Raw genomic sequence first — 24573 nt, 5'->3', positions numbered from 1 at the left:
TAAGAAGAGATTGAATCTCACAATTTCACCGAGTTTAGAAGTACAATAGAGCAGCTAAGCGGTACAGTGGATAGAGGACTGGGATTAAAAGCAAGAAGACTCTTTTATCTGAGTTAAATCCAATCTTAAATATTTACTAGCTATGTAACCCTGGCACACAGGAAGGAAATGGTATAAACCATTCCAGTATCTTTGCCAAGAAAACCCAAAATGAAGGTCATGAAGAGTCAGACAAAACTACAACAACCAAACAAAATAACTTCAATGGTCACACACAAGTCCAATCCCAATGCATGGAAGGCTTTATGAACTTGCCGTTTTACAGACCAAGGCAGTTTCATGGTCCTCTGTTCTCAGAGGCTTATTATATTTATGTTAGACTTAGTGCACCTGATAGGCTTTTAGACCTATTGTAGTTTAGAACTCCTGATGTCCAGAGATTACTGGCTATAAATCTCATAGCAAGTATGTACCATCAATTCCAAGTCCAGATGCACTGTGACCATTTCTTATGTTTTCTACTGCATTATCTCTCCCTCTTTTCTTTGTTAATGATATAACATTTTTTTTTTCTGTAATCAAGTGAAATGAATTAAAAATGATCAAAAGTAAAGTGTGAAGATAGTCTTTGGTCATGAGACATAGCAGATCAAGTTGAGTTACTTGAGGGACAATAGTGGAATCAATAAAGAAAACCAATCCATTGAGTGGTGAAAGGTGAGAGGTTCTAGAATATTCTCCCAAGTGGATGAGCCAGGAGATTTATCTTTTACCACGAAGAAAAACAATCACAACAAATTATTATTATTTTATAGTTCTCACTAGATATGGCTATAAGGAAAACCTTTTAAGTGGAATCAGGTGAAATCAGTTTCAGTCACTGCTGTTATAAAAAATACATTTGCAATTTAACATCAAAATTGCAACAATTTTTGCTACCTAATATTTACTATGTCATAGCAGAAAGGAAAAAGTCAAAAGGAAAAATGGTGGCAGATGAAAGATATAAAATATCCATTATGTGGATGGACACAAAAGAGTGTCTAATAGGGCTTTATGAACTTAGAATAATCACTGAGCCTCTAAGTAAGAGTTCACACAGGAAACAAGAGGGCTTAACAGGAGAAATAGATATTAGCCAAAAGGGTTCCATCTGCCTATGTACCCAAAGAGGCCAGAGAAGAACATGTAATGAATAACTAATTGAATACAAAGCATACCAAACTCTTGGGAAGCAAAGCCAAATTGAAGACAATTCCTGTTCTTAAATGGCTCATACTCCAATTTTCAGTCACTGACTGCATTGTTAATATTCCCATGTCAGCTCCATAAAATAAGAGAAGCAAAACAAACCATTCTGACTAACTATCCTATTCTTCTAGTTTGACAGTGTGCTCTTTTTTAAAAATTGCTATTTTTCTATCCAACAGAAATCCTTTAGGTTAGTAAACAAATTCATTTCAAATGCTTTTTTTTCCTATCCCTAAAAATTCTTAAATCATTAAAAAAAAAACTTCTAGTTATCTACAATTAGCTTGAGCATATATTATACTACGAAACATTTAAAAGCAAACAGTTACTAATTTTATTAAATTTATAGTAAATTTAATGAAAGTGAAAAGGAAAAAAAAGATATACATGAAAAGTAATCATAAGAGTCAATAATTACTGCTATTCTTGGATTGTCTTTTTGGAAAGACTGTCATCTATGATTTTTTCTTTATTCTAATCACTCAGTTATCTTCTATCAGATATTTTGAAAAAAAAAAATTTTAATTGGCCAAACCAAAAAACAAACAAAGCAAAACAATATTCAAACTGTACTCTTGAATACCAGCTTTTTCTGGTGGTAGAGCATGTTTCAGCATACTATTTGGACTTCTGGAATTGTGCTTGATCATTATGACAGAGTTCCTCAGTCTTTCAAGTTTGTCTGTACCTGAATAAATTATTCTCCTGATTCTCTTCTTTTCATTCAAAATATTAGTTCATTTCATTCTATTTAATCTTTGCCAGGCTTCTGTGAATCTGTTTCATCATTTCTTACCTCACAATATTCTATCACATTCGTAAACCGTAACTTGTTCAACCATTCCCCAACTGATAGATATGCCTTCAAGTGCCAATTTTTTGCCATCATAGAAATTTTTTTCCTTTTTCTTTGATCTCTTTGTAGTAGCAGTAATTCTGGGACTAAGAATATATAGTTTAATAACTTCTGGAGCATAAGTACAAATTCCTTTCCATAATGGCAGAACCAGTTCATACAAGCAATGCATTCACATACCTATTGCAACCTGTAGCTAGTTGCTAATGCTGCATACATACCCCCACATGTGGGAGAATAGAACAGCCTCTCTAGTGTTATTTTCCTTTTTATCATCTTTGATAATCTGATGATTGTGGGGTGGAACCTCAGAGTTATCTTAACTACCATTTCCTCAATTTGAGGCAGATTTTCACAGGATTGTTGATAGTTTGAATTTTTCACTTTACAAAATGCTATTCATATCAATTGTGGAGTGGAATACTTTTTATTCTTATAAATCTGAATTAATTCCCTATGTAATCTTAGAAATAATACATTAGAGAAATTTTATGCAAAGATTTCCCTCCCCTCAACCAACCAAATTTCCTGCTTCTACTTTTAACTAAAAGGGTACTGTTTGTCTGCAAATATTTTTATTTTATGTAATTAAAATTGGTCACTTTACTTATTCTAAACTTATTTTGTTTGGTCACAACACTCTCTTTAATGCTCTTTTTGTTATAGGAGCAACCTGTTAGTGGCTGCTGGGGATCTAATTCTAACCAGCAGAATAGATCCCTTCATGTAAGAGGATGGTAACAATAAAAGGAGATTGAGAGGCAGATGCATGCACTGACCTCTCTCCTCTTCCCTCTTGCCTCCGATTTATTTCATTCCCACTTCATAAGCAACATTGTGTCAGTAAAGGCTGATTTGCAATTCCTTCAAGTGTGTTATAATTCACTTGTGGGGTCTTTGGGAGAACTGATCCATCCCTTAATAACATAGTCCTCTTTAATACTTTACAGGCTTTCTGAATTTCGCGCTTAGACATGGTCCTTAACACTTTTGTCTGTTTTTTTATGTCCCCCTTCACATTACATAATGTATCCATTTGGAGGATGTCTTGGTACATAGTGTGAGATGTTGGTTTATACCCTGTTCCTGTTTTTGCTTTCCAGGTTTCCCAACATTTTTGTAGAAAAATGAGTTCTTGCTTCAAAACCCAAGATATAACACAAAATTATAATATTAACTTGCTTCTGTATACTGTATAACTAATCTGTTCCATAGATCAACATCTCTATTTCTTATCCAGTATCCAATTGCTTTGATGATTATGCACATTATTATTTTAGATCTGGTACTGTGAGAATCCCTGCCAAGACAATTTTCCCCCTACTACATCTCTTGATATTCTTGACCTCTTCTTTCTCCAGATGAATTCTGCTATTATTTTTTTCTAGATCTATAAAATAATACTTTGGTAGTCTGAATGGCAAAACACTGAAGAAGCAAAGTAATTTAGAAAGTATTATCATTTTTATTATATTGGTTTGGCCTATCCTCAAGCAATTAATATTTCTCCAATTATTTAGATGTTATTTATATAGAATTTTATGATTGTCTTCATATAGTTCCTGTGTGTCTTGGCAGGAGGAGTCCCATTATACCACATACTGTTATTTTAGGTGGAATTTTTCTTTCCATCTCTTCCTACTAGACTTTGTTGTTAATATACAGAAATGCTAATGATTTTGTGGATTTATTTTACTCTCTGAAACTCTGTTCAAGATATTAATTATCTCAATTACTTTTTTGAGTTTACTCTCAACAGTTGATCAATTTATTTTCTCTTTTTTGTATGCTGATTCCCTAAATTTCTTTCCCTTTCTTTATTGCTATACTCAACATCCCCAGAACTATATTGAATAGTAAATAAAGATCCTCGATTTTACTCCTAACTTATTTGGTTAAGCTTTTTATTTATCTGCATTACAAATAATGCTGGCATATGGCTTTAGAGATACTACTTTTCATATTAAGGAAAGTTTTATTTATTCCTATTTTCTAATGATTTTTTTTTTTTTTAAAAACAGGAATGGGTACTATATTAAGGATGTAACTATCAAAGAGCTCTTCTTAGATCACCAAAAAAAAAAAAAAAACAAACCCAAAACCCAAAAACCAAATCCAAAAACAACAACAACAACAACAACCAAAACAAAACAAAACAAAAAAAACCCACTGAATTTGGGATCAGAAGATTTAGGTTAAAATATACTCTTAATTCTATGTGACTTTGGCCAAATCATTTTCCATTCCATATTCTGAGATTGGGCTAAATGATTTCTAAGGTCCCATTTAGCTTAGTTCTATGATCTCACATGTTAAAGGACAATTAAAGCTTTCCTTGTGAATAGGAATCAACGAATATTATTAAATTTGCTTTATATGGCATTTAACATAAAAGGATACATAGAAGGTATTCAATAAATGCTTACTGACTGGATGACTACTTGAGAAAGTATTACAAAGAAATCATACAATAAGATTTCCTGCCGTCATTAGTTAAGTCAACAAGCATTTACTAAGTGCCTATTAAATGCCAGGTGCTATTCTAAGACCTGCAAACACTAAAAAAAGATAAAACAAAAATAAAAACAAAAACAAACAAACAAAAAAAAAACAACAACAACAAAAAAAGAAAACTGCCCCTGACCTCAGAGGACTCACAGTCTAATGACTAGTCTAACTACTCAAAATCTCTAAGGATGCATGATGAATTAATAAAATTTTACTGAAATATTCGACTGTTGAATTTTTCATAGGATTATATATTCCATATCCAGCTAACCTAATGGACTTTTCTCTTAGAATTCTGTATACTTTCCAGTACAATGAGTGCCTTGCATATAGCAGCCACTCAATGAATAGTTATTGATTTCTTCTTGTGCCTCTGGTATAACTAAAAGCTTATGAGATAGAAATGATTGGATAGCAGACCATTGTTGAACATGCATTTGCTTCTTGAATGAGATACTCATTGTGGACTATCATCAATACCTACTGATAAGTATTTTCATGCTCATTTCATATACAATTGTTATTACTTTTAAAAAACTTTTAAGTGTCAGTGTGCATAGGCTCTCCATCAATGAAGATCACAAACTTCTCTATAATCACCTTCAGAAGCTATTAAGAATGTAAAGCTCATGCTTCATTACTTGAGAGAATATATTTATAGTTGAAAAGGCTCTAAAAGATGATCTTGTCCAATATTCTCATTTGATAAATGAGGAAATAAAGGTACCAAATGGGGCAGTATCTTGCCCAAGGTCACAGGGAACAGTAAATAAGTTTGAGAATTACAATCAATCTTGACTTCAATCAAAGTGTTCATTCCCCCACATTATGCTCCTTTATGTCCAAAATGGTTGTAAAGGCCTAGGAATTTATGCAGGTTAGTATGGGCACTCAATCCATTTCAAGATGAACATTCAAAAGTCCTTCACCTTAGTAAGATCTAGCAAAGCTTGCGCTCTGCTCATATTGTCACAGAAGATACTTTTTGATATCAACACACACACACACACAATAAATGTTCTACTTGAATTATTAAGAAATTATAACACATATATGTAACAACTGCAAATCACAATACATTTACTCACCTGTAAACATTTTGGTAACAGCCTTACTCTGTTTGCGAGCAGAGCAAAGTAGCAGCAGCCAGGGTGGGAAGAATTCATGATGACCAGCTAATAGCTCTGCCACAGTCCCAGATAAGCCTGAAGTCTGTTCACCTTCAGCAATATTACAACCTTCATCCACAGAATCAACAAGCAGAAATAGACTCTGCTGAGGTGGCTTCATTCCCAAAAGAGGAAGGAGAACACACCTATAAAAGATAGACCTATCAGTTTTTGTTAATATTACCATTCAAACAAAGTTAATATTAACACTATTAATGAGAAGCATGAAATAAGTCACAAACCAAAGAAAATACAAAGATTTTAGAATGAATAATTTATACAAAGATGCATGTTCTAACTAAAATGATTATTTCATTTTCCAAAAACAACCATTTCAACAATAAAATTCAATAAATTCAACATAATAAAGAGGTCAGCCCATATAGAACAAGATATAGGAACAGTTAAAATGACTACTATATTCCTTTTCAATACCAATATTCTAGGATTCTATATTTGAAGAGAAAGAATTGGATAACAATTTTCAAAAGAAATGCAATTTTAGTACTTTTAAATATATAAATATATACAGCAACTAAATTCAAGAAATGTCAAGTTATAGAATTAGCTCAACTAATTCATCCTGCCTTATTATACATTTGTTAGTTGCTATTGACATTGGGAATTTCATGTCATCTTCCGGACCCCCATTTTTCTCCATCTGCAATGGTACGTAGAGTGGCAATGATATTTGCTATTGGGAAAGCATTTTGGAAACTTCTAAGTGCTATACAGATGTGAATTTTTATTACTAAAAATAGTGCTTAGCAGAGACTCTTTGAAGATTACCTTTAATAAAATAATGTTACTTTCTAATTGCATCCATAACAAACAAAATTTGCTCAAAAATAGCATGGAAAAGATATTCTGGAAAGATTCAGCATTGTTTCATTTGAACAGAGCAGCTCTATATTTTCCATAAAGGAACACCTGGTCAGAAGGGTATGTTGAATTTGAGAGCAATAGAAAGTAGATGAAAGCTGAGAAACACAACTGCTTCATTTGGTTTTTATGACTTAGGAAGTTATTTCAACAGTTTGAGTCACAGTCCCTAGGACCACTTAAGTCTTTAAAAAAAAAAAAAAAAAAAGTATTTCCCAATTATATGTAAAAATTTTTAACAATTTTTTTAAATTTTGAGTTCCAGATTTATCTTCTTCCCTCCTTGAAAGGGTAAGCAATTTGATATTGATTACACATGTGATGTCATGCAAAATCTATTTCCATCTTGGCTGTGCTATAAAAGAAAACAAAACAAAACAAAAAAAATGTTAAAAAATCTGCTTCAGTATGCACGGAGAGTTCTTCACTTCTCTATCTGGAGGTGGAAAGCATCTTTCTTTTCTTTCATTCTTTTTTTTTTTTTTTTAGTTAAAATTTTATTTTTATTTTTAGGTCTTTTTTTGTTAAAGCCTTTTAATTTTTAAAACATATGCATGGATAATTTTTCAACAGTAACCTTTGCAAAACCTTGTGTTCCAATTCCCCCCTTCCTCCCACCCCTTTCTCCTAGATAACAAGTAATCCAATATATGTTAAACATAGTAAAAATATGTTAAATCCATTATATGCATACATATTTTTTATACAATTATCTTGCTGCACAAGAAAAAAATCAAACAGGAAAAAAATGAGAAAGAAAATAAATGCAAGCAAACAACAACAAAAAGAGTGAAAATGTTAAGTCCACACTCAATTTCCAGTCCTCTCTCTGGATATAGATGGCTCTCTTCATCACAAGATCTTTGAAACTGGTCTGAATCATCTCATTGGTGAAAAGAGCCACGTCTATCAGAATTGATCTTAGTATAGTCTCACTGTTGCTGTGCACAAAGATATCCTGGTACTGCTCATTTCATTTAGCATCAGTTCAGATAAGTCTCTCCAGGACTCTCTGAGATCATCCTGCTGATGGTTTCTTATAGAAAATATTCCATAACATTCATATACCATAACTTATTTAGCCATTCTCCAACTGATGGGCATCCTCTATCTTGCTAGTACAAAAAAGGGCTGCCACAAATATTTTTGCACATATGGGTCCCTTTCCTTCTTTTAAGATCTTTTTGGGGATAAGCCCAATAGAAACAATGCTAGATCAAAGGGTAAAGTTCCATACTCTTTGGGCATAGTTCCAAATTGTTCTCCAGAATGCTTGGATCACTTCATAACTAGCAGACAGCATGTTTCATCACGGGTTCTTTAAAATTGTTTTGGATTATTGTTTTGCTCAAAGTAGCTAAATCTTTCACAGTTGATCATTCTTACAATAAAGGTGAAGGTGCCACCCAGAAGGCTGGTCATAAATTATAGAAATGCCATTTGGGATTGGAGAGAGGAGAAAGTAGTGTAAAGCCACCCCACTTCCCTATCTCTTTAGTTAATTTTGCTGAATTTTCACTTCAGTCAAGTAAGTTAACTGTAAGTATTCCCTTAAGGCTCTATCCTAGGTACTGAAAGAAAAGTGGGCTTATGTGGGAAGGCCCTTTCAGTCTTCTTAGATCATACATGGTGAATGTTTAGCTGATCAAGGAGGGGCGATTACAATGGGTCCTAATTAAATTAGTATTAGATGTTTCACATTTGTGTGTATTAGATATTTTACATCTGACTGGTGCAACTTCCCTCCTCTACCAAATTAAAAAATCCTTCATGTTAATCTATTACTTTCTGTTTTTGGAGAAGGATGCCATTCTCCTTCTAGCCAAGGTTATTCTTTTCATCTGTGTCTTTCTTGCCTTTCTATTTATATGCTCCTACTGCTAGCACTATTGCAGGCACTTAGCATAATGTATGCTTCTTTATTCATTCATTCTATTACCAGCAACATCTTCGGAGATCTTGGCTCACTGATCCTTCTTTGTAGCACATTCCATCTTTCCTACTTTATTGGCTCCTTCTCTAGATCTAACTTTAAAGGGGGGGTGGGGGGGTGGAGGGGGAAGGAAGGGGGAGTTGACTTCAGGGAGCCAAGATAGCAGAGTAAGCAATAAATCATATAACTCTTCCATATTCATCTCCAAACAATCATAAAATAACACCCTCAAACAAATCCTGGAACCAGCAAAAAGACAAAGTGAAAGAGATCAGCAAAAAAGGTCTGAATTCTCAAGTAAAAAAGGAATGCAATCAAAGATAGGAACCAAACCACAACAATCCAGCAGGAGATCCTGAGCCCCACTGAGGTGGAACATGTAAGAACTAACACTAGGATTCCCCCACCCCACCCCACCCATCAGAAGCCTCAGAATAGCCAGAAAAACAAGCAATCAAACCAGGTGTATAATCCCAGGGAAATGCAGAAACACCTCAGCCTCAGACTCAGAAAACTCTAGACATCAATATTAGGACCTCAGTTAAGCACCAGGTAAACTGCCAGAGTCCTACAACTTTCAGCAGCACCAGCTATCTACCACCACATCCCCCTCAGTGCAGCACCAGACTAGGATCCCCTGTGATCTCAGTGTAACAGCAATGCAGCACTGGGTGAACAGCCTAGTTCACAAGAAGTCCAAGACATATTCCCTTCCACCCTGGGAGCAGAGCTCAAATTTAAAAGAAAGGAAAAAGGCCAAAAATGATGAACAAAAACAAGAAGGACAAACTAATCTGACCACAGAAAGTTATCATGGTGAAAAGAAAGACCAAGTCACAAGTTTAGAAGAGAAGAAAAATGGCAAAACAATTATGAGCAAAAAGTCAAAGAAAAACAGGAAGTGGTTTGAAATCCAGAAAGAACTCATGGAAGGGCTCAAAAAGGAACTTGAGGGCAAGTCACTTAACCCCAATTGCCTCGGGGGAGGAGGGGAGGGGAGAATAAAGGAGCTTAAAATCATATAAGAAAGTCTAGAAGAAAAAATGGAAGTGATGGAAAAAAAGTCAATAGCTTGGAAAAAAGAAAACTACTTAAAAAGTAGAATTGGTCAAATGAAAAGAAAGTAAAAAAGCTGACAACTCTTTAAAAGTTAGAATTGCAGAAACTGAAACTAATGACTCTATGAGACATCAAGAATTAATCAAACAGCGGCAGCTAAGTGAATAGAGTATCACCTTTGCAGTAAGAGGACTTAAGTTCAAATCCGGCCTCAGACACTTGACATTTACTATGTGACTCTGAGTTAAGTCACTTAACTACAACTGTCTCACCAAAAAAAAAAAAAAAAATCCAAAAAAACAAAAACACAAAAACAAAATCAAACAAATTTGAAAGAATGAGAAAAAAAAAAAAAAAAAAAACCAGAAGATGGTTAAAATATTTCACTGGGAAAACAAGTGACCTGAAAAACAGATCCAGGAGAGTCAAAGTCAGAATCACTGGCCTATCTGAAAACCATAATCAGGAGGAGCTCTGAACAGCAACTTCCAAGAAACTATCGAGGAAAACTGCCTTGATATCCTGGAACCAGAGGGAAAAATAAACACTGGAAAAAATCCACTCATCACTTCAGGAAAGACACCTCAAAATAAAAACTGAAAGCCAAATATCAGTCAGTATTACATATGACTTGAAAGCTACAACATTAAAGGATCAGAAGTCAAAGAATATGATATTCTGGAAGGCATAAGGGCTAAGACTACAACCAAGAATCACCTATCCAGTTAAATTAAGCATAATACTCCAAGTAGGAAAAAAATGATCATTCAATGAAATTAAAGAACTTCAAATTTTCATAAAGAGAAGACCAAAATTGAACAAAAAATTTGACCTCCATACCAGGTCTCAAGAGAATCCTTTTAAAAAGGGAAAAGACAACATAAGGGATTCAATGGAATCAACTGTTTACATCCACTATTAGTATAGCTAGAAAGATGACACATAAACAGAGGATATGGATATGAGGTGAATTTGAGGGAGAAGGCTCACAGCTGCATAAGCTCCACGCTTTCTCTCACTATCCATTTCATTACAAGCCTCTGAATTAATGCTTGACTGAAAAAAAAACCCACAAAGAGTTACCAAGAGAAGCCATCCTTGAGATTCGCCAAGAAAGGTCTGTCTTTACTGGAGGGCTGGGACGGTTTTAGATCGGGCACAGGCAGCGGGCAGCGGCAGTGAGAGCACGGGAGCAGACTGGAGAGGGGGTGGGGAGTGATCGCAGCCGTCTCTGCGGGGAGAGCTTCGCTACAGGTTTGGATACTTTGCTCCGGCAGCAAGTCAGCAGCCCAGCAGAGAAGTTAAAAACACCGAGGGTGAAGAATACAACCCCAAACAGCTGGAGTCTCTCGGGACCTGGCCGCCTCCTCCCTTCCCCCCCACAGTGACTCAGCACGCTCTGGGATCTCAGAGCGCAGGCGCAGCACAGTCCTGCTAGTGCCTCACTGCTGCCCCCGCAGTCTGGAGAGGAAGCTCGATAACATACCCAACCCCTCCCCCAAAGAAAGACTCCAGTTTTTTCTGTTTTTCTTTGGTAGTTTGTCTTTGATTATTAGACAGAATGAGCAAGAAGCTGAAGAGTAAATAACCCTTGACAGCTTCTACACAGATAGAGAGCAGACTCTAAATCCTGAGGAGACTAAAAACAGACAGTCCCCAGGTGAATCCCCAAAGGAGGAGATCATCTGTTCCTCAGCACAGATGAACCTCCTAGAAGTGATTAAAAAGGCTCTCACAAGGGAGCTAGAAGAAAAATGGGAAAAGTAGAGGGAGGATTGGCAAAAGAGCCTGGAGAAGTCAGTTAAAGAGAGAGTGGATAAAGAAGTAAAATCCTTGAAAAATAGGATTGGTGAACTGGAAATAGAAAATAGCTCTCTAAAAAACAAAATTGGCGAAATGGAAAAAAAATCCACAGAACAAAAGAATTCAATGGGACAATCAGAAAAAGATTTTAAAAAAGTGAGTGAAGAAAATACTTCACTGAAAATCAGAATTGAACAAGTGGAATTGAATGACTCGAGGAGACAAGAAGAATCAGTCAAGCAAATCCAAAAAAATCAAACAATGGAGAAAAATGTGAAATACCTTCTGGGGAAGACAACAGACCTGGAAAACAGATCCAGGAGAGACAATCTGAGAATCATTGGACTTCCAGAAAAACATGATGAAAAAAAGAGCCTGGACACTATTTTCCAGTAAATTATCAAAGAGAACTGCCCAGAAGTCATAGGAACAGAGGAAAAAATAAACATTGAAAGGATTCATCGATCACCCACTGAAAGGGATCCTAAAATCAAAACACCAAGGAATATAGTGGCCAAATGCCAGAACCCTCAGATGAAGGAAAAAATATTGCAAGCGGCTAGAAAAACCCAATTCAAGTATCAAGGAGCCACAATAAGGATCACCCAGGATCTGGCAGCATCCACATTAAAAGATCGAAGGGCCTGGAATATGATATTCCGAAAGGCTAAGGAACTTGGTATGCAACCAAAAATAACTTACCCAGCGAGAATGAGCATCTTTTTCCAGGGAAGAAGATGGACATTCAACGAAGTAAGCGAATTTCATCTATTTCTGATGAAAAAACCAGAACTTAACAAAAAGTTTGATCTACAAATATAGAACTCAAGAGAAATCTAAAAAGGTAAAGATTACTCTTGGGAACTATATTTTGACTATATAGATGTATAAAGAATACATGTATACCTTGTTCTAGAAATTGATTTGGAAAGGACATTGTATCAGAAAAAGGGTAAAGTGGGGGTAGTACATCTCATGAAGAGGCATAGGAACCCTATCATATCTGAGAGAAAGAATGGAGGGGGATGAATATAGTGGGTATCTTACTGCCTTCAGAATTGGCTTTAAGTGAAAAATCTTAAGACAAATTCAATCTATGGTGAAACTTCTCCCACCTCATTGAAAAGTGAGAAGGGAAAAGTGAAAAGGGAAGGAATAAGCTAAGCGGAAGGGAATACGGGAACTGGGAGGGAAAGGGGTAAGATGGGGGAGGAACTCTAAGGCGGGGGGAGGGATACTAAAAAGGGAGGGCTGTGAGGTGAATTTGAGGGAATGACATGAAAAAATAAGAGAGGAGAAAGAGGAGTGCATTAGGTACAAAAGGAAGGAGGAAGGAGAATAAATTATTTCATATGAAGAGGTGTAGAAAAACCTACTGCAATGGAGGGAAAGTTGGGATTGGCTCAAAGAAAGAATAATATACACAATAAGTAGAATATAGATATCTATCTTACCCAACAATAAAGTAGGGGGGTCAGAAAATTAAGGCAGGGAGGAGGGTGGTAGTGGGAGTAGACAGACAGAAAAGAGGGTAGACTGTAGGGAGGCAGTAAACAAAAGCAAAACACTGTTAAGAAAAGAGTGAAAAGTGAGAGAGCAAACAGGAGGCAAAATAGAATGAAGGGAAATATACAGCTATAACTGTAAATGCAAATAGGATGAACTCTCCCATAAAAGCGAAGTGAATTTACGGAGTAGATAAAAAATATGTGGTTAATAATATGTGGTTAAACAGCTGAAGAAAAGAGACACATGATGTAAAGGTAAGGGGCTGGCACAGAATCTATCATGTTTCAGCTGAAGTTTAAAAAAAAAGAAAAAAAAAAAAAAAAAGAGGTAGCAATCCTGATCCCAGACAAAGCAAAAGCAAAAATGGACTTAATTTAAAAAAATAAGGAAAGAAATTATACCTTGCTAAAAGGTACTACAATGAAACAATATCAATATTAAACATACACATCAAATATTTAAAGGAGAAGTTAATTGAATTACAGGTTCATAACCGAACAAGAAACAGAGTATTACAAAACAAAATAGATAATTTTGATAATGTTACATTAAAAAGCTTTTGCACAACCCTAATGCAACCAAGATTAGAAGAAAAACATGTCTGCAAAACAATATTTACAGCAAGTATTTCTGATATAGACCTCATTTCTCAAATATATAGAGAAATGAGTCAAATTTATGACTATAAGTCATTCCCCAAATGATAAATGGTCAAAGGATATAAATAGTTTTCAGATGAAGAAATCAAAGCTATAGACATGAAGAGGACCTCTAAATCACTTCTGATTAGAGAAATGTAAACTAAAACCACTGTGAGTTACCACCTCACACTTACCAGATTGATTGATATGACCAAAAAAAAAAAAAGAAAAAAAAGAAAAAAGAAAAAAGAAAGAAAGAAAATGATAAATGTTGGATTCGAGAAAACTGGAACACTAATGAATTGTTGCTGGAATTGTGAACTAATCTAACCATTCTGGAGAGCAATTTGGAACTTTCCCAAAGGGGCAACTAAACAACATATGCTTTGATCTAGCAATATCGATACCAAGTCTACATCCCAAAAGGGTCATAAAAAGGAAAAAAGGATGGACATGTACAAAAATATTTATAGCAGTTCTTTTTGTGGTGGCAAAATGTTGGAATTGAGGGGATTCCTATCAATTAAAAAATGGATGAATAAGCTGTGGAATATGAATGTAATGGACTCTTATTGTGCAGTAAGTACTGATCAGTAGGCAAATTTCAGAAAAAGTTGGAAAGGCTTGCACAGAATGATGCAAACTGAAACGAGCAGAATCAGACAAATATCACATACAGTATCAGCAACAGTGTGTGATGAGGACTCAGCTCTCCTCAGAAACACAAAAGACTCATGAAGGAAAATGCACAACCAATTAAAGGACTAATGAACTGTACATGCATATTGAAGAATACTTTTTTCATTAGCCCTTTTTTTTTTTTTTTTTTTTTTTTTTTTGTATTTTTAGCCCTTTTGATCCTTTTTTCACAGCTAAGATTATTATGGAAATGTTTTACATGAGAGTACAAGCATAATCTATATCAAACTGCCTACCATTTGAGAAAGAGGACAAGGGAAGGAGAAAAATCTGGAACTTATAAAAGTGAATGATAAAAAATTTTTTGACATGTAATGGGGTAGTCCCTATAATAGGGATTATTAAAAAGAAAAAAAGTTTCCTGACCTGGTTAATAGAGTCCTTTCTTATCTTCCTACACTATCAAGATTTGAAGGAAGGAAAGAAGAGAGGAAGGAAGGGAAAAAGAAAGAGAAGGAAGAAGGAAGTCTTCCAATTGACCCATTCCAGGCCAGTTTTACTCACAGAGATTGTTATTTGTCCTTCCTTCTCAAAGAGGAGGACCATGATATCAGGGAAGTGATGCCATGACATGAGGGAGGGCTATGCAAGGTCTCTTGCCTCACTTTCCCCTCCAGAGTCATCTGGCTGAAAGAGATTCTTTGCCTCAATTGCTCCCCATCTTTAATCATGAATGGGCATTGCTTCAGTCAAACTGAAACTTGTTGAAGATCTTAGCTTTAAAAGGCCAATGGCTCTTATTTCATTTAGAGTCAACACTGAGACTGGTTGACTCCTCACTTAAATCCAATTCACTTGCATGTCATGGCATCACCTCCCTGATGTCATGGTCCTCCTTTGAGAAGAAAGGACAACCAACAACAATCAAGATTTGAAAGAGCAGTCCATTCCCTCAGCTTCCAGTAAGCTGGCTTTGGGAATGAACTCTGAAAACTGTGCTATTGTGTACCCTTTTGACACGGGTGAACTCTATAAAAATTGTGTAAAATAATCACTGACATTATGTCCCCTTTGATCTGCAAAAGAAGAGAGAGACTGAGGTCTTCCAGGCTCCAAAGAGTCTAGAAGAAAACATATTTTTCAGGCTGGGCCTTTTCTAAGGCAAATCACACACCTCCCCCACCCCCATTGGTAGCCAGATCCTCATTCAGGAAGCCTACAAAGTGATTTCCATTCAACTGGAGATCTGACTGACCATCTAGGCCTGGGGACTTTGCTTTCTTTTCAGTGTGAAATCTGGATTTCAAATTTCCTATTAAAGGGCAATTTTAAACTCATTTCTTTGCAGAATGTTCAAATCAAGACTATGCCTCATCCCCTGACATAACTGCCTGTCAGGACTCCTGCCTGCTGTGAAGAGATCCTCTTCTCAGCAAAAAACCTTTTGTTATTTCTCTGATAGAATCTTGCCATTGAGGAAGTCAGTCTCCTAGCAAAGCTGACTTCTCATCCAACAATAAACATCCTTTTTTGACACTTAACTTTGCAGGTTTGTGAATTCTTTCATAAAGGACCTGTGCCTCTCTGATCCAAAGGGGATTCCCACAACTCTCTGACTTCCACTAGAATACTATCAGGAACACAAGAATAGCTCATCCTTTGTATATTTAAAGATTATTAAGTTGCCTTTCAGCATCCTCTACTTTGTGAGGATCAATCTGTTTTTCTGAAATCGATCTTAAATACTTTCCAGCCCATCAATCACATAAATAGCTCTTCTCTTAAATCTTACCTGACCTTCTTTTACATCTCAATTTAATTATGCCTTCAAAATGTTATTAGTACTCAATAAAAATAGAAAAATTTATATTTTTTATCAATCTAATCAATTTTGTATTTGTATAATTCTTTACTTTCTAAAATTACTATCCTACATTTGTTGAATTTGATTCCATTTATTTGGGGTCTTTTTCAATTAACAATTTGAATTTTAATAGTATATCCAACAGGTTCTGGCATCTATTGAAACTTAATGTTGTCTCTAAGCTTAATTATCATTTTAGCTGAAGAGAGCAGTCTCTGAAAGCCAAATAAGCACTTTAAGTAAAGGCTCTCCAGTATGTAGAAGCTGAACACAGAAAATCGTAGAAGTGTCAAAGACTCTCAAAACAAAACAAAAAATCCTTAGATCACCATAAAACACTAGGAAGGGATGAATGGGAACAAGAAGCAAAAGAAAGAGGAAACTTTGCTTTCTAGAGGTAGGAACAATAGGGATGAATAGTTGAGGACAGTGGGAGATATAAGAGGCCTAAGGCTTCCAGTATTATATGCCTGGGGCAATTCAGGAATCTCAGAAAACCTCTGGAAAAAATAGAAATTGTGAAAAACATCAGATAAGAGCTTAGGGCAAAAAACCCAAAGTCTAGGGAATGCCAGTTTCAGAGAAGAGATCTGGTGGAGGGAACCTCACACTCAGTATCACAAGTGTTGGTAAAATTTATGTGCAAGGGGTTTAAATTGAATCATTATAGAGAAAAAGAAGACAAGGAAATATTCACACATCTCCTATGTTCCTACTGATGTGTTTGAGATTAGGCACCAAATGATGAGATCTAGGAGAATAACCGGCACCAAATGTTGGAGTTTGGTCATGTGAAAACTTCACAATGGCCTTTCTCTTGGGCAAAAGAGATTTACTTATGAGAATGGTTACATTCTACAAATTCAAAAATAGTTTTTATTTTCAATATGGTAAATGTCTATAAATATAACCAGATAAACAAAAATGCTTTAGAGAGATCCTCAATAATTTTTAATAGGATAAAGATACTAAAAACAAAAGTTTGAGAACCACCGGTTAAGACCAAATCCATTAAGGAGTTTAGCACCCTAGAAGAATTAGTTAGCTATAAGAAGGAGGAAAAACACCATGAGGCATAGGAGAGATTTGGGGTAAGGAGAAAAACACCACAAGGCAGAATGCATTAGCTAACTTAACAGGGCCTTTTTAACTTAAAATGTCCTTAACTTAAAAGAGATTCAGAAAAGATGGCATGGGCCATGGAGATTTATAGGGGAAATTTAACTTTGGAGGTCTGACATAATTTAGCTTTCCAATTGGACACAATAATTGGGGTTACCCAATCTCCACAAGGAGAGGGCTTATAAAATTTAGCTGATCCCCATCGGTCTTTCCCTGCTTGGCTCAGGTAGTAATCTTTTCAGTATATCAGGCTTTCTCTGCCAACTCCATCTAGTTATCCAGAACTCATCACTATAAATATACTTTTTCTCCTCATTTCTGCTGCTCTACTGTGTGTTCTGCTGCCCGTGTGTCCCCTTTCTCTCAATCCTTACTTGGGAAAACTCAGAATCTTCAATGAACTTAGACTTAGACTTCATTGTCCTGGCATTCGTCCCAGTGGTGGTAGGCTGGGGACACAGATAAGAAGAAAATCACCAAATATAATCCCTCCCATGAAGTAAAGGAACGTTGGGCAGCTAAGTGGCACAATGAAGAGGCTGGGCTTAGGCTTCAGAAAACTTAAATTCCTGTCTCAGATGTTATTGTCTCTGTGACTTTGGGAAAGTCACTTAACTTTCCTCAGCCTCAATTTTCCTCATCTGCAAAAATAATAACAGTTACCTCACAGATATTATGAGACAACATCCTTAAAAGGGCTCTATAAATGATGGCTGGCTCTTATGATCATCATCACCACCACCAGACTTTGTGATTACACCAAACTCTCTATTCTTCTAGGAAACTTCCTATCACCTGCCAATGCACTTTAAGGATCCTTGGACCTTACCCCATTCTCTGACTTCCCAAGTCCTTCCATTCTTTCTAATGCTGAGCCTTCCTATATAGAGGTGTTCTCTCCCCCATTAGAGTACTTACTTACTCCAGGAGAACAGAGGCTATTTCATATTTAAATTTGCATCTGCAGTCCTCTTAGCACAGGGCTTGTCATATGGCTAAGTAATTTTTCATTCATTCATTCATTTAGGACACCATCAATTTTCTCCAAAACTTGCTGTGTGAGATGAACTGAGTGAAGATCATCTCATGGGAATATAGTCTTAAACTATGCTCTAATTATGACTTGAAACTTTATAATAACAAGTTGAGCTATTGCTAAAAAGCTGCAAGTGTTTGTTCCCCTCCTGTTTCCTACCACCTCTTACTTAGCATTTAAGTACTTTTTTTAAGGAAATTTATTCTTTTGTTTCTGGGAAAGATTTCCATGTTTAGAGTGTAAGCCTGGACTCCCAAAACAATGGGAGAAGTTGGCGTGAGGGGGAGAAGAAAAGTGAAGGCGGAGAGAACTTCTATTTAATCTTGTGTTTTGCAGTTTATGTTTTGCACTCCTTTAAATGATGCCCTGTAAGTTGGAAGATGCTCTTTCTAACCAAACCATAATTTTTGCTTTCTTTCTAAGAGAGATTATTTTTGTGGTTTATACTGTCCCAGACACAGTTTGGGGGCTCTTTCTGGCATATTTCCTGTTTGTGAGGGTTTTGGAATCCTTACAAAGTGTTAAGTCATTAGAATTGATAGAGACAATAATTATCTAATTTAGCATGGTTCAGTATGATTGATCTGATCCTACAAGGAGATGTTATGGGCCAGAACTTGAAACAAGGTACTAAGTGGAATTGAGGAGACAATGTTTAAATCTAGTTTGGAATCTATTTAATCCTACAACAAATAATCGTTTCCCAGTGATATAATAATTGGTGTGTACTCAGTGTACAGCATATAAGCAAGAAGCTCTCAGGGCCAAAGAGCACACTGGGAGACACAGAAGCCCACTTGTGTCAGTTGGAGATTGAGAAGCCAGGAGTCGGAGTGAGGCCTCTAAGAAAGCTAACTGGGCCCAAGGAAAGAGATAAGACTTGGAAGGAGAAAATAAACATTTGGATTTTATCAGCTGGCTGCATTTGAAGTGATTATCACTCTGAACGGAAACTAAGGCTGCCTCCAGAAACCTCCCCAAGAAACCTGCTCCCAGAGAGAACGATCATATTATACAAAAGAAGAGAACACCACATGAGGGGATTCTGAATCCTTGGGCATGCACCCTCTGAAGAGTTTTCCTTTGGTCCTTGAACTTTGCTCAAGAACTCCCACTCTGATCAGGTAAACTCCCACATAGAGACACTTGGAGAAAACAAAAAGAAGTAAGCTATCAAAGATAGAGAATTAATTCAACCCAGGAAATAAGCCAACTGAGAAAAGTTTGAAATCAGTCAGGTAAGTTGTGCACAGCCCAGATGAACAAAAACAGGTGGGGGAGAAGAAAGGCTAACTGTAACAAGACTTTCTTCTGCCAAGCAACTGGTGAGCTGCCTGGGTGATTAGGATTGGGAGAATTTAGGCAGTTAAATCTGTAAAAAGATCCTATTTCCCTTTGATATTAGGAAAATTCCAAGTGGTTCGAGTCTGAAAGAATTTCCCCATTTTCTTTTATTAAGATTGGGTGAGTCCTCCATTAATGAGAATAAGAAACTTGAACTTTGGAAAAGGAAGGCAGCCAACTCTACATCTATCTAGTGTCCTGGGAAGACACCTCTTTAGGAAAAGTTGGGATGAAGTACCAAGATGTATAAGGAAATACTTTTGTTTTGTTTGGGCAGATCCCCCACTAACTTGGAGAAACTATCCATCCCTCAAGAGTTGGATATAAAAGATTCCTCAATTCCCCATCTCATGTCCATTACAATGTGGGGCAAAGATTGGGAGCTTGACTGATTTAGAAAAGCAGTTTGTGTGTTTGAGCCTGTTTGTCTTCAGTGTTTCTCTCAGCAGAAAAGTCAAAGGAAAAGATCTAGCTATTTAGGATTTTAAAAGTGCTTGTTTTGTACATAACTGGATTTATGCAAATAACTTTTAGATAGAGAGAGGAAGGATTAGTTCTGCAATAGGGAAAATTTTTAACTGCCACAATAAAAAGAAAAAAACAAAACAACAAAAATGACATTTCTTTGAACCTAGAATTGGCCAATTTGAGTCTGCAAAGTTACAGTACGGTTAAAACATTTTAGTTTTAAAGATTAAGTCTTAAACTAAATTGAGGTGGTCTATTGTATTTTTAAGTAGACCTAATTTACATGATTAAAAGCCTGAGGGTCAAAATTTGAGGCTTAAAGAAGGAAAAAAAAATACCACCCTCTCTGAGATTTTCCAAGCTTCTCAGATTTGTGGAATCTATCCCGGCTAGGGTGGTGTCTCTGGCTGGCCTGAATTGGGTTTGCACTGGTATGGCAACATCTTTGACATGCTCCACCTGCTTCTCTCTCCTCTCCCCTCTTCTCTCCCGCCCCCCCCCCCCATTTCTGGCATGGAGAGTGAGCTAGTGGGCCACAGACCTGCAGTCAGATATCTGAGTCCAAATTTCTCTGACCTTCTTCCCCAGAGTCCTAAAGACCATTAATTTCTTAAAGCCCTATGGATAGACTTGAAAAGGCAGTTTTCTACCATCTTAAATTTTGGGGCTGTATGTTTAAATTAGATTTCTGATTTTGAAATTGCATGAGATAATTACTATTAACTGGTATGTGCTAAAATTGTGGACTTGTTTATATTTTAGAAATGTGTGTGCATTGATATTTAAGTACTATTACTTTTTTTTTTAAATTACAGAAATTTAAATCTGTATTGGATTTAAGTTAAAAAAATTTTTTTGGCTGTCTGGTAACTTACCTAAGGAGGTCACATATTGGTATCTCCTAATTGGATGAAATATATTTAATCTACTATGTTGCTTGCTAAATTGTATACTGGGTAATTTATAAAAATTCTATGAGTTAAGAGTAACAGACTAGCTGGATATATGGTATAAATTTTGTGAAACTTGGTCCAAAATTATTTAGATATTACCTATATTCTGAATCTTAAGGTCTGCCTTGCTTTCTCCCTTTAACAAAGAGAAGCAAGAAAATTTGGCATATTGGGATGTGTAACTGCAGAACAAATTGTATTTAAAAGGTGGTTGATATATCTAAAGATAAATAAGAAAGTATTAAGGAGGTGTCCCTCCAGAGGGAAGAAACTTGGCTCCAAAATATTCAGGTTAGGTTTTAATGAAATGACACCAGTGGGGTCCAGTAGAAGCTTTCACCGGGCCCCTGCTACTTTAAGAGGGGTCAGTGGAATAACATTGGAACAAATTGTACCTAAATATGAATTGATAGAGATTATTGATTCTGATAAAGGAAAATATTTTACTTCTAAAGTTTTATAATAATGAGGAACTGGAAACTGAGTAACAATTCCTTACACTTAGGCATCTGTCCTCATCAGGGAAAGTGGAAATAATGAATCTGATTCTTAAGAAACTGATTACTAAATTGAAACTGCCTTGGACCAAATGTCCGCCTTTTTTTGGTTTAAAAAAAAAAAAAAAATAGAACTATTCTTGGAAGTGATCTGAGACTCTCCCCATATAAGATATGTGGTTTACTTTTATTTGGGATAAGAAAGGGAAATATCCTCTTTTTAGACAAAGAAAAAAATTTTAAGCGATTATATAATGGCAATGTCCTCATCACTTTTAGCCTTTAGTTAACAAGGATTGCTGACCCAAATAACACCTGAGAAGTTTACAGTTTGTAGGAGAGTGAATGTTTATTAAGTGCTGGAAGAAGCAGAGTCTTTCCACTCTTTAGTAGATGCTACAAATGAATGAGACTGCAGTCTGGAGGCTGACTGCATGAGGTTTTAAAGGCCTATGGAGGAACCTTAAGAATGGACTGTTAAGAACAATTCATTACCTCTAAAATTGACTTTGAAATTAAGAATATTTTGGTGGGAGATGGGAATGTTTGTTCTTAGAGGAATTTTAACTATTGATATTGTACCTGTTATTTATATTATTTCCAGAAAAGTTTATAGGGATCCTCGATTGAAGAAAGTTGAATTAACAATTTTAGGATGAAGAAAGTATTAATTTTAATTCTGATAGGGTTCTTTAATGTGAAATTAGGATAGTCTAGATTCTATGTGAGTTATAACTGGTTTTATTGAGTCACCTTATAAAGTTATTCTCATTATTGAGGGAGATTATGAGAACAGTGGTCTATGTTTCTGTCCCTTGAACATGGTTAATACCTAAACATGTTTTGATATAGATTGTTTATTAAACATCTTAAAGTAAAATGATTTGAGTAATAATTTATTTTAAACCCATCTACTTAGATATGAAGATAAACTGTGAACTTTCTAGGATGAATCTATTGATGTTATCAATATAAAATTATAGTCAATACTTATTTAGAATATGTGATCCTTGAGAGCTAAATTCACTTGAAGCTTTGGTTAATGAGATTTGCTATTAGAGGCAAAATCTCTTGGGACTGTAGCTGATATTGTTTGGAGTTTTGAATTCAAATATTATTGTCTGATGGATCATCAAGCCAGTAATCCACCATCTAAAAGGAATATGTTACAAGCTGCTCAGGAAAAAGTGATTGTTACAGGTGAAGATTAGTATCTGGGCAAGAGTTGGGAAGACATCTTTGGTCTCCACTCAAGGTGGGATCCTTTTGACTCCTTTTCCCAGTGGTGTTCCTTTGACTAAGAACATCTGATTATTCCTGAGTCTGGCTATAAGGTGGAACTATTAAACTGAGATAAGGATACTTTTTTTATATGCTCTCAAGTTGAGGCCTGAAAGACCAGTTTTTGATAATAATCATGTCCCTGCTTTTTTCCTCTTATAGCAAATTTCTATAATCAGGGCAAGTGTTCAGTAGATATAAGATTTTGCAGTATCCTATCTGAGAATGTGGTTATTATATCCTAAATAAATGAGTATTTGGCCTAGTAATCTGTGCTAGATGCATACATCTGTTTCTTTTAGTGTTTTTGTTGTTGCTGATAGGCATTTTTACTTGTGAAAGGTTACCCACTCATTACTGGGTGCTCAAATGGTTGGGGTGAGAGATGACCCCAGATAGGAATTGGGGGTACAGAACCCCAATTTGTATGCTGAATAAGCTCATTTAGACTCCATACCATAGTCAAAGTAATTACTAACCACATGTCAAAGGTACTGGATTATTATAGATTTCAGAGAGCATATAGTTAGCAAGGAAAGGATTTTTATAAGTTCTCTGATGGAACTCACAATTTCCCAGGACAAAAAAAGTTCCGCATTGGGCACATAAGCAGACAGGCTAAATTCTGAGAGGGATTTAGTACCCTAAAAGTTAGCTATAAGGAGGAGAAGTGAAATCAGAAAGCATGGTGGAGTTAAGAGAGAAACCACACAGTATGGGGGAAAGGAAAAGAATCACAAAGCAGAATGTTGTGATGAGCTGACCCAAAGGAAGACAGCAGTCATGAGATGGCCCACAAGTAGGTTTTATAGGAAAAATTTAATCTCAGGGACATGACTGAGACTTCCATAGAAGAAAGACTGAACAACCTGGAGAGGGAAGTCCAGTTCTAATAAGGATGGACCCTGGTAGAAAAAAAGGGATAAGCCAGGTCCAGAGGAATTGGAGACTGAGAACAACATGATTAAGGAAATGTATCAAAAATAGGGTGAAAGGTCTTCAAGGATAATAATTAAGAGTAGGGAATGTATGGGATAAACTGAGTAAAGATCCTCTCATGGGAATAGGGCCTTAAACTATGCCCTAATTATGACCTGAAACTTTGCAATAACAAGTTGAGTTATAGCTAAGCTGTGAGTCCCCTCCAGGTTCCCATCACCTCTTAATTAGCATTTAAGTACTTCTTTTAAAGGAAATTTATTCTTTTATTACTGGGATAGATTTCCTGTTTAGAGTATAAGATTGGATTCTTCCAAATAATGGGAGAAAAGATCAAGGGGAGGGGATTCTCTTTTATTTAATCTTGTGTTTTGCAGTTTGTTTTGCAATCCTTTAACTGATAGCCCTGTAGGTTAAGAGATACCCTTTTTCATGAGACTAGCAGGGAAAAAAAAAAAAAAAAAACAACAACAACAGCAAAAAAAACTGTTTGCTTTTTCTTATTCTGAGAGTCTTTGATTGTTTTTGTGGTCACTATTGTCCCACACATTGTTCTACCTCTCCTGACCTCACATTTTCAGTCTATGACATCAATATTTAATAATCTTTCAGATTTGAAACTTCGGTTTTTACATTGTCTTCTTTTTCTAACCTCACCTTTCCTATAAAGCAAGAATTCTTTTTTTTTCATTCTATCCCCTGAAGAAATTCTGTCCAGTTCAGATACTATTTTCTCCTTAAAGCCTTCCTTGATCTCACAATTCACTAATGATCATTCTCTTTCAGCAGTCATTCTTATGACTTTGTTTTGTGCTTCAA

General features: G+C 35.9%; 1 protein-coding gene across 1 annotated transcript in view; it reads right to left on the bottom strand.

The window, feature by feature from the left end:
- The window catches only part of ANKRD50 (ankyrin repeat domain containing 50), a 72979-nt gene that overhangs the window by 26755 nt on the left and 21651 nt on the right, over positions 1-24573 (bottom strand). Inside the window, exon 3 of the mRNA XM_051967506.1 lies at positions 5704-5930. Within this exon, the coding sequence (XP_051823466.1) occupies positions 5704-5930 (227 nt within the window). The remainder of the gene's footprint in view (positions 1-5703; positions 5931-24573) is intronic.

This window comes from Antechinus flavipes, chromosome 6 (genome assembly GCF_016432865.1).
Source record: "Antechinus flavipes isolate AdamAnt ecotype Samford, QLD, Australia chromosome 6, AdamAnt_v2, whole genome shotgun sequence".
In the NCBI taxonomy this organism is placed as follows: Eukaryota; Metazoa; Chordata; class Mammalia; order Dasyuromorphia; family Dasyuridae; genus Antechinus; species Antechinus flavipes.
Note: the sequence above shows the minus strand (reverse complement) of the source record. Positions and strands in the feature narration are given on the sequence as shown.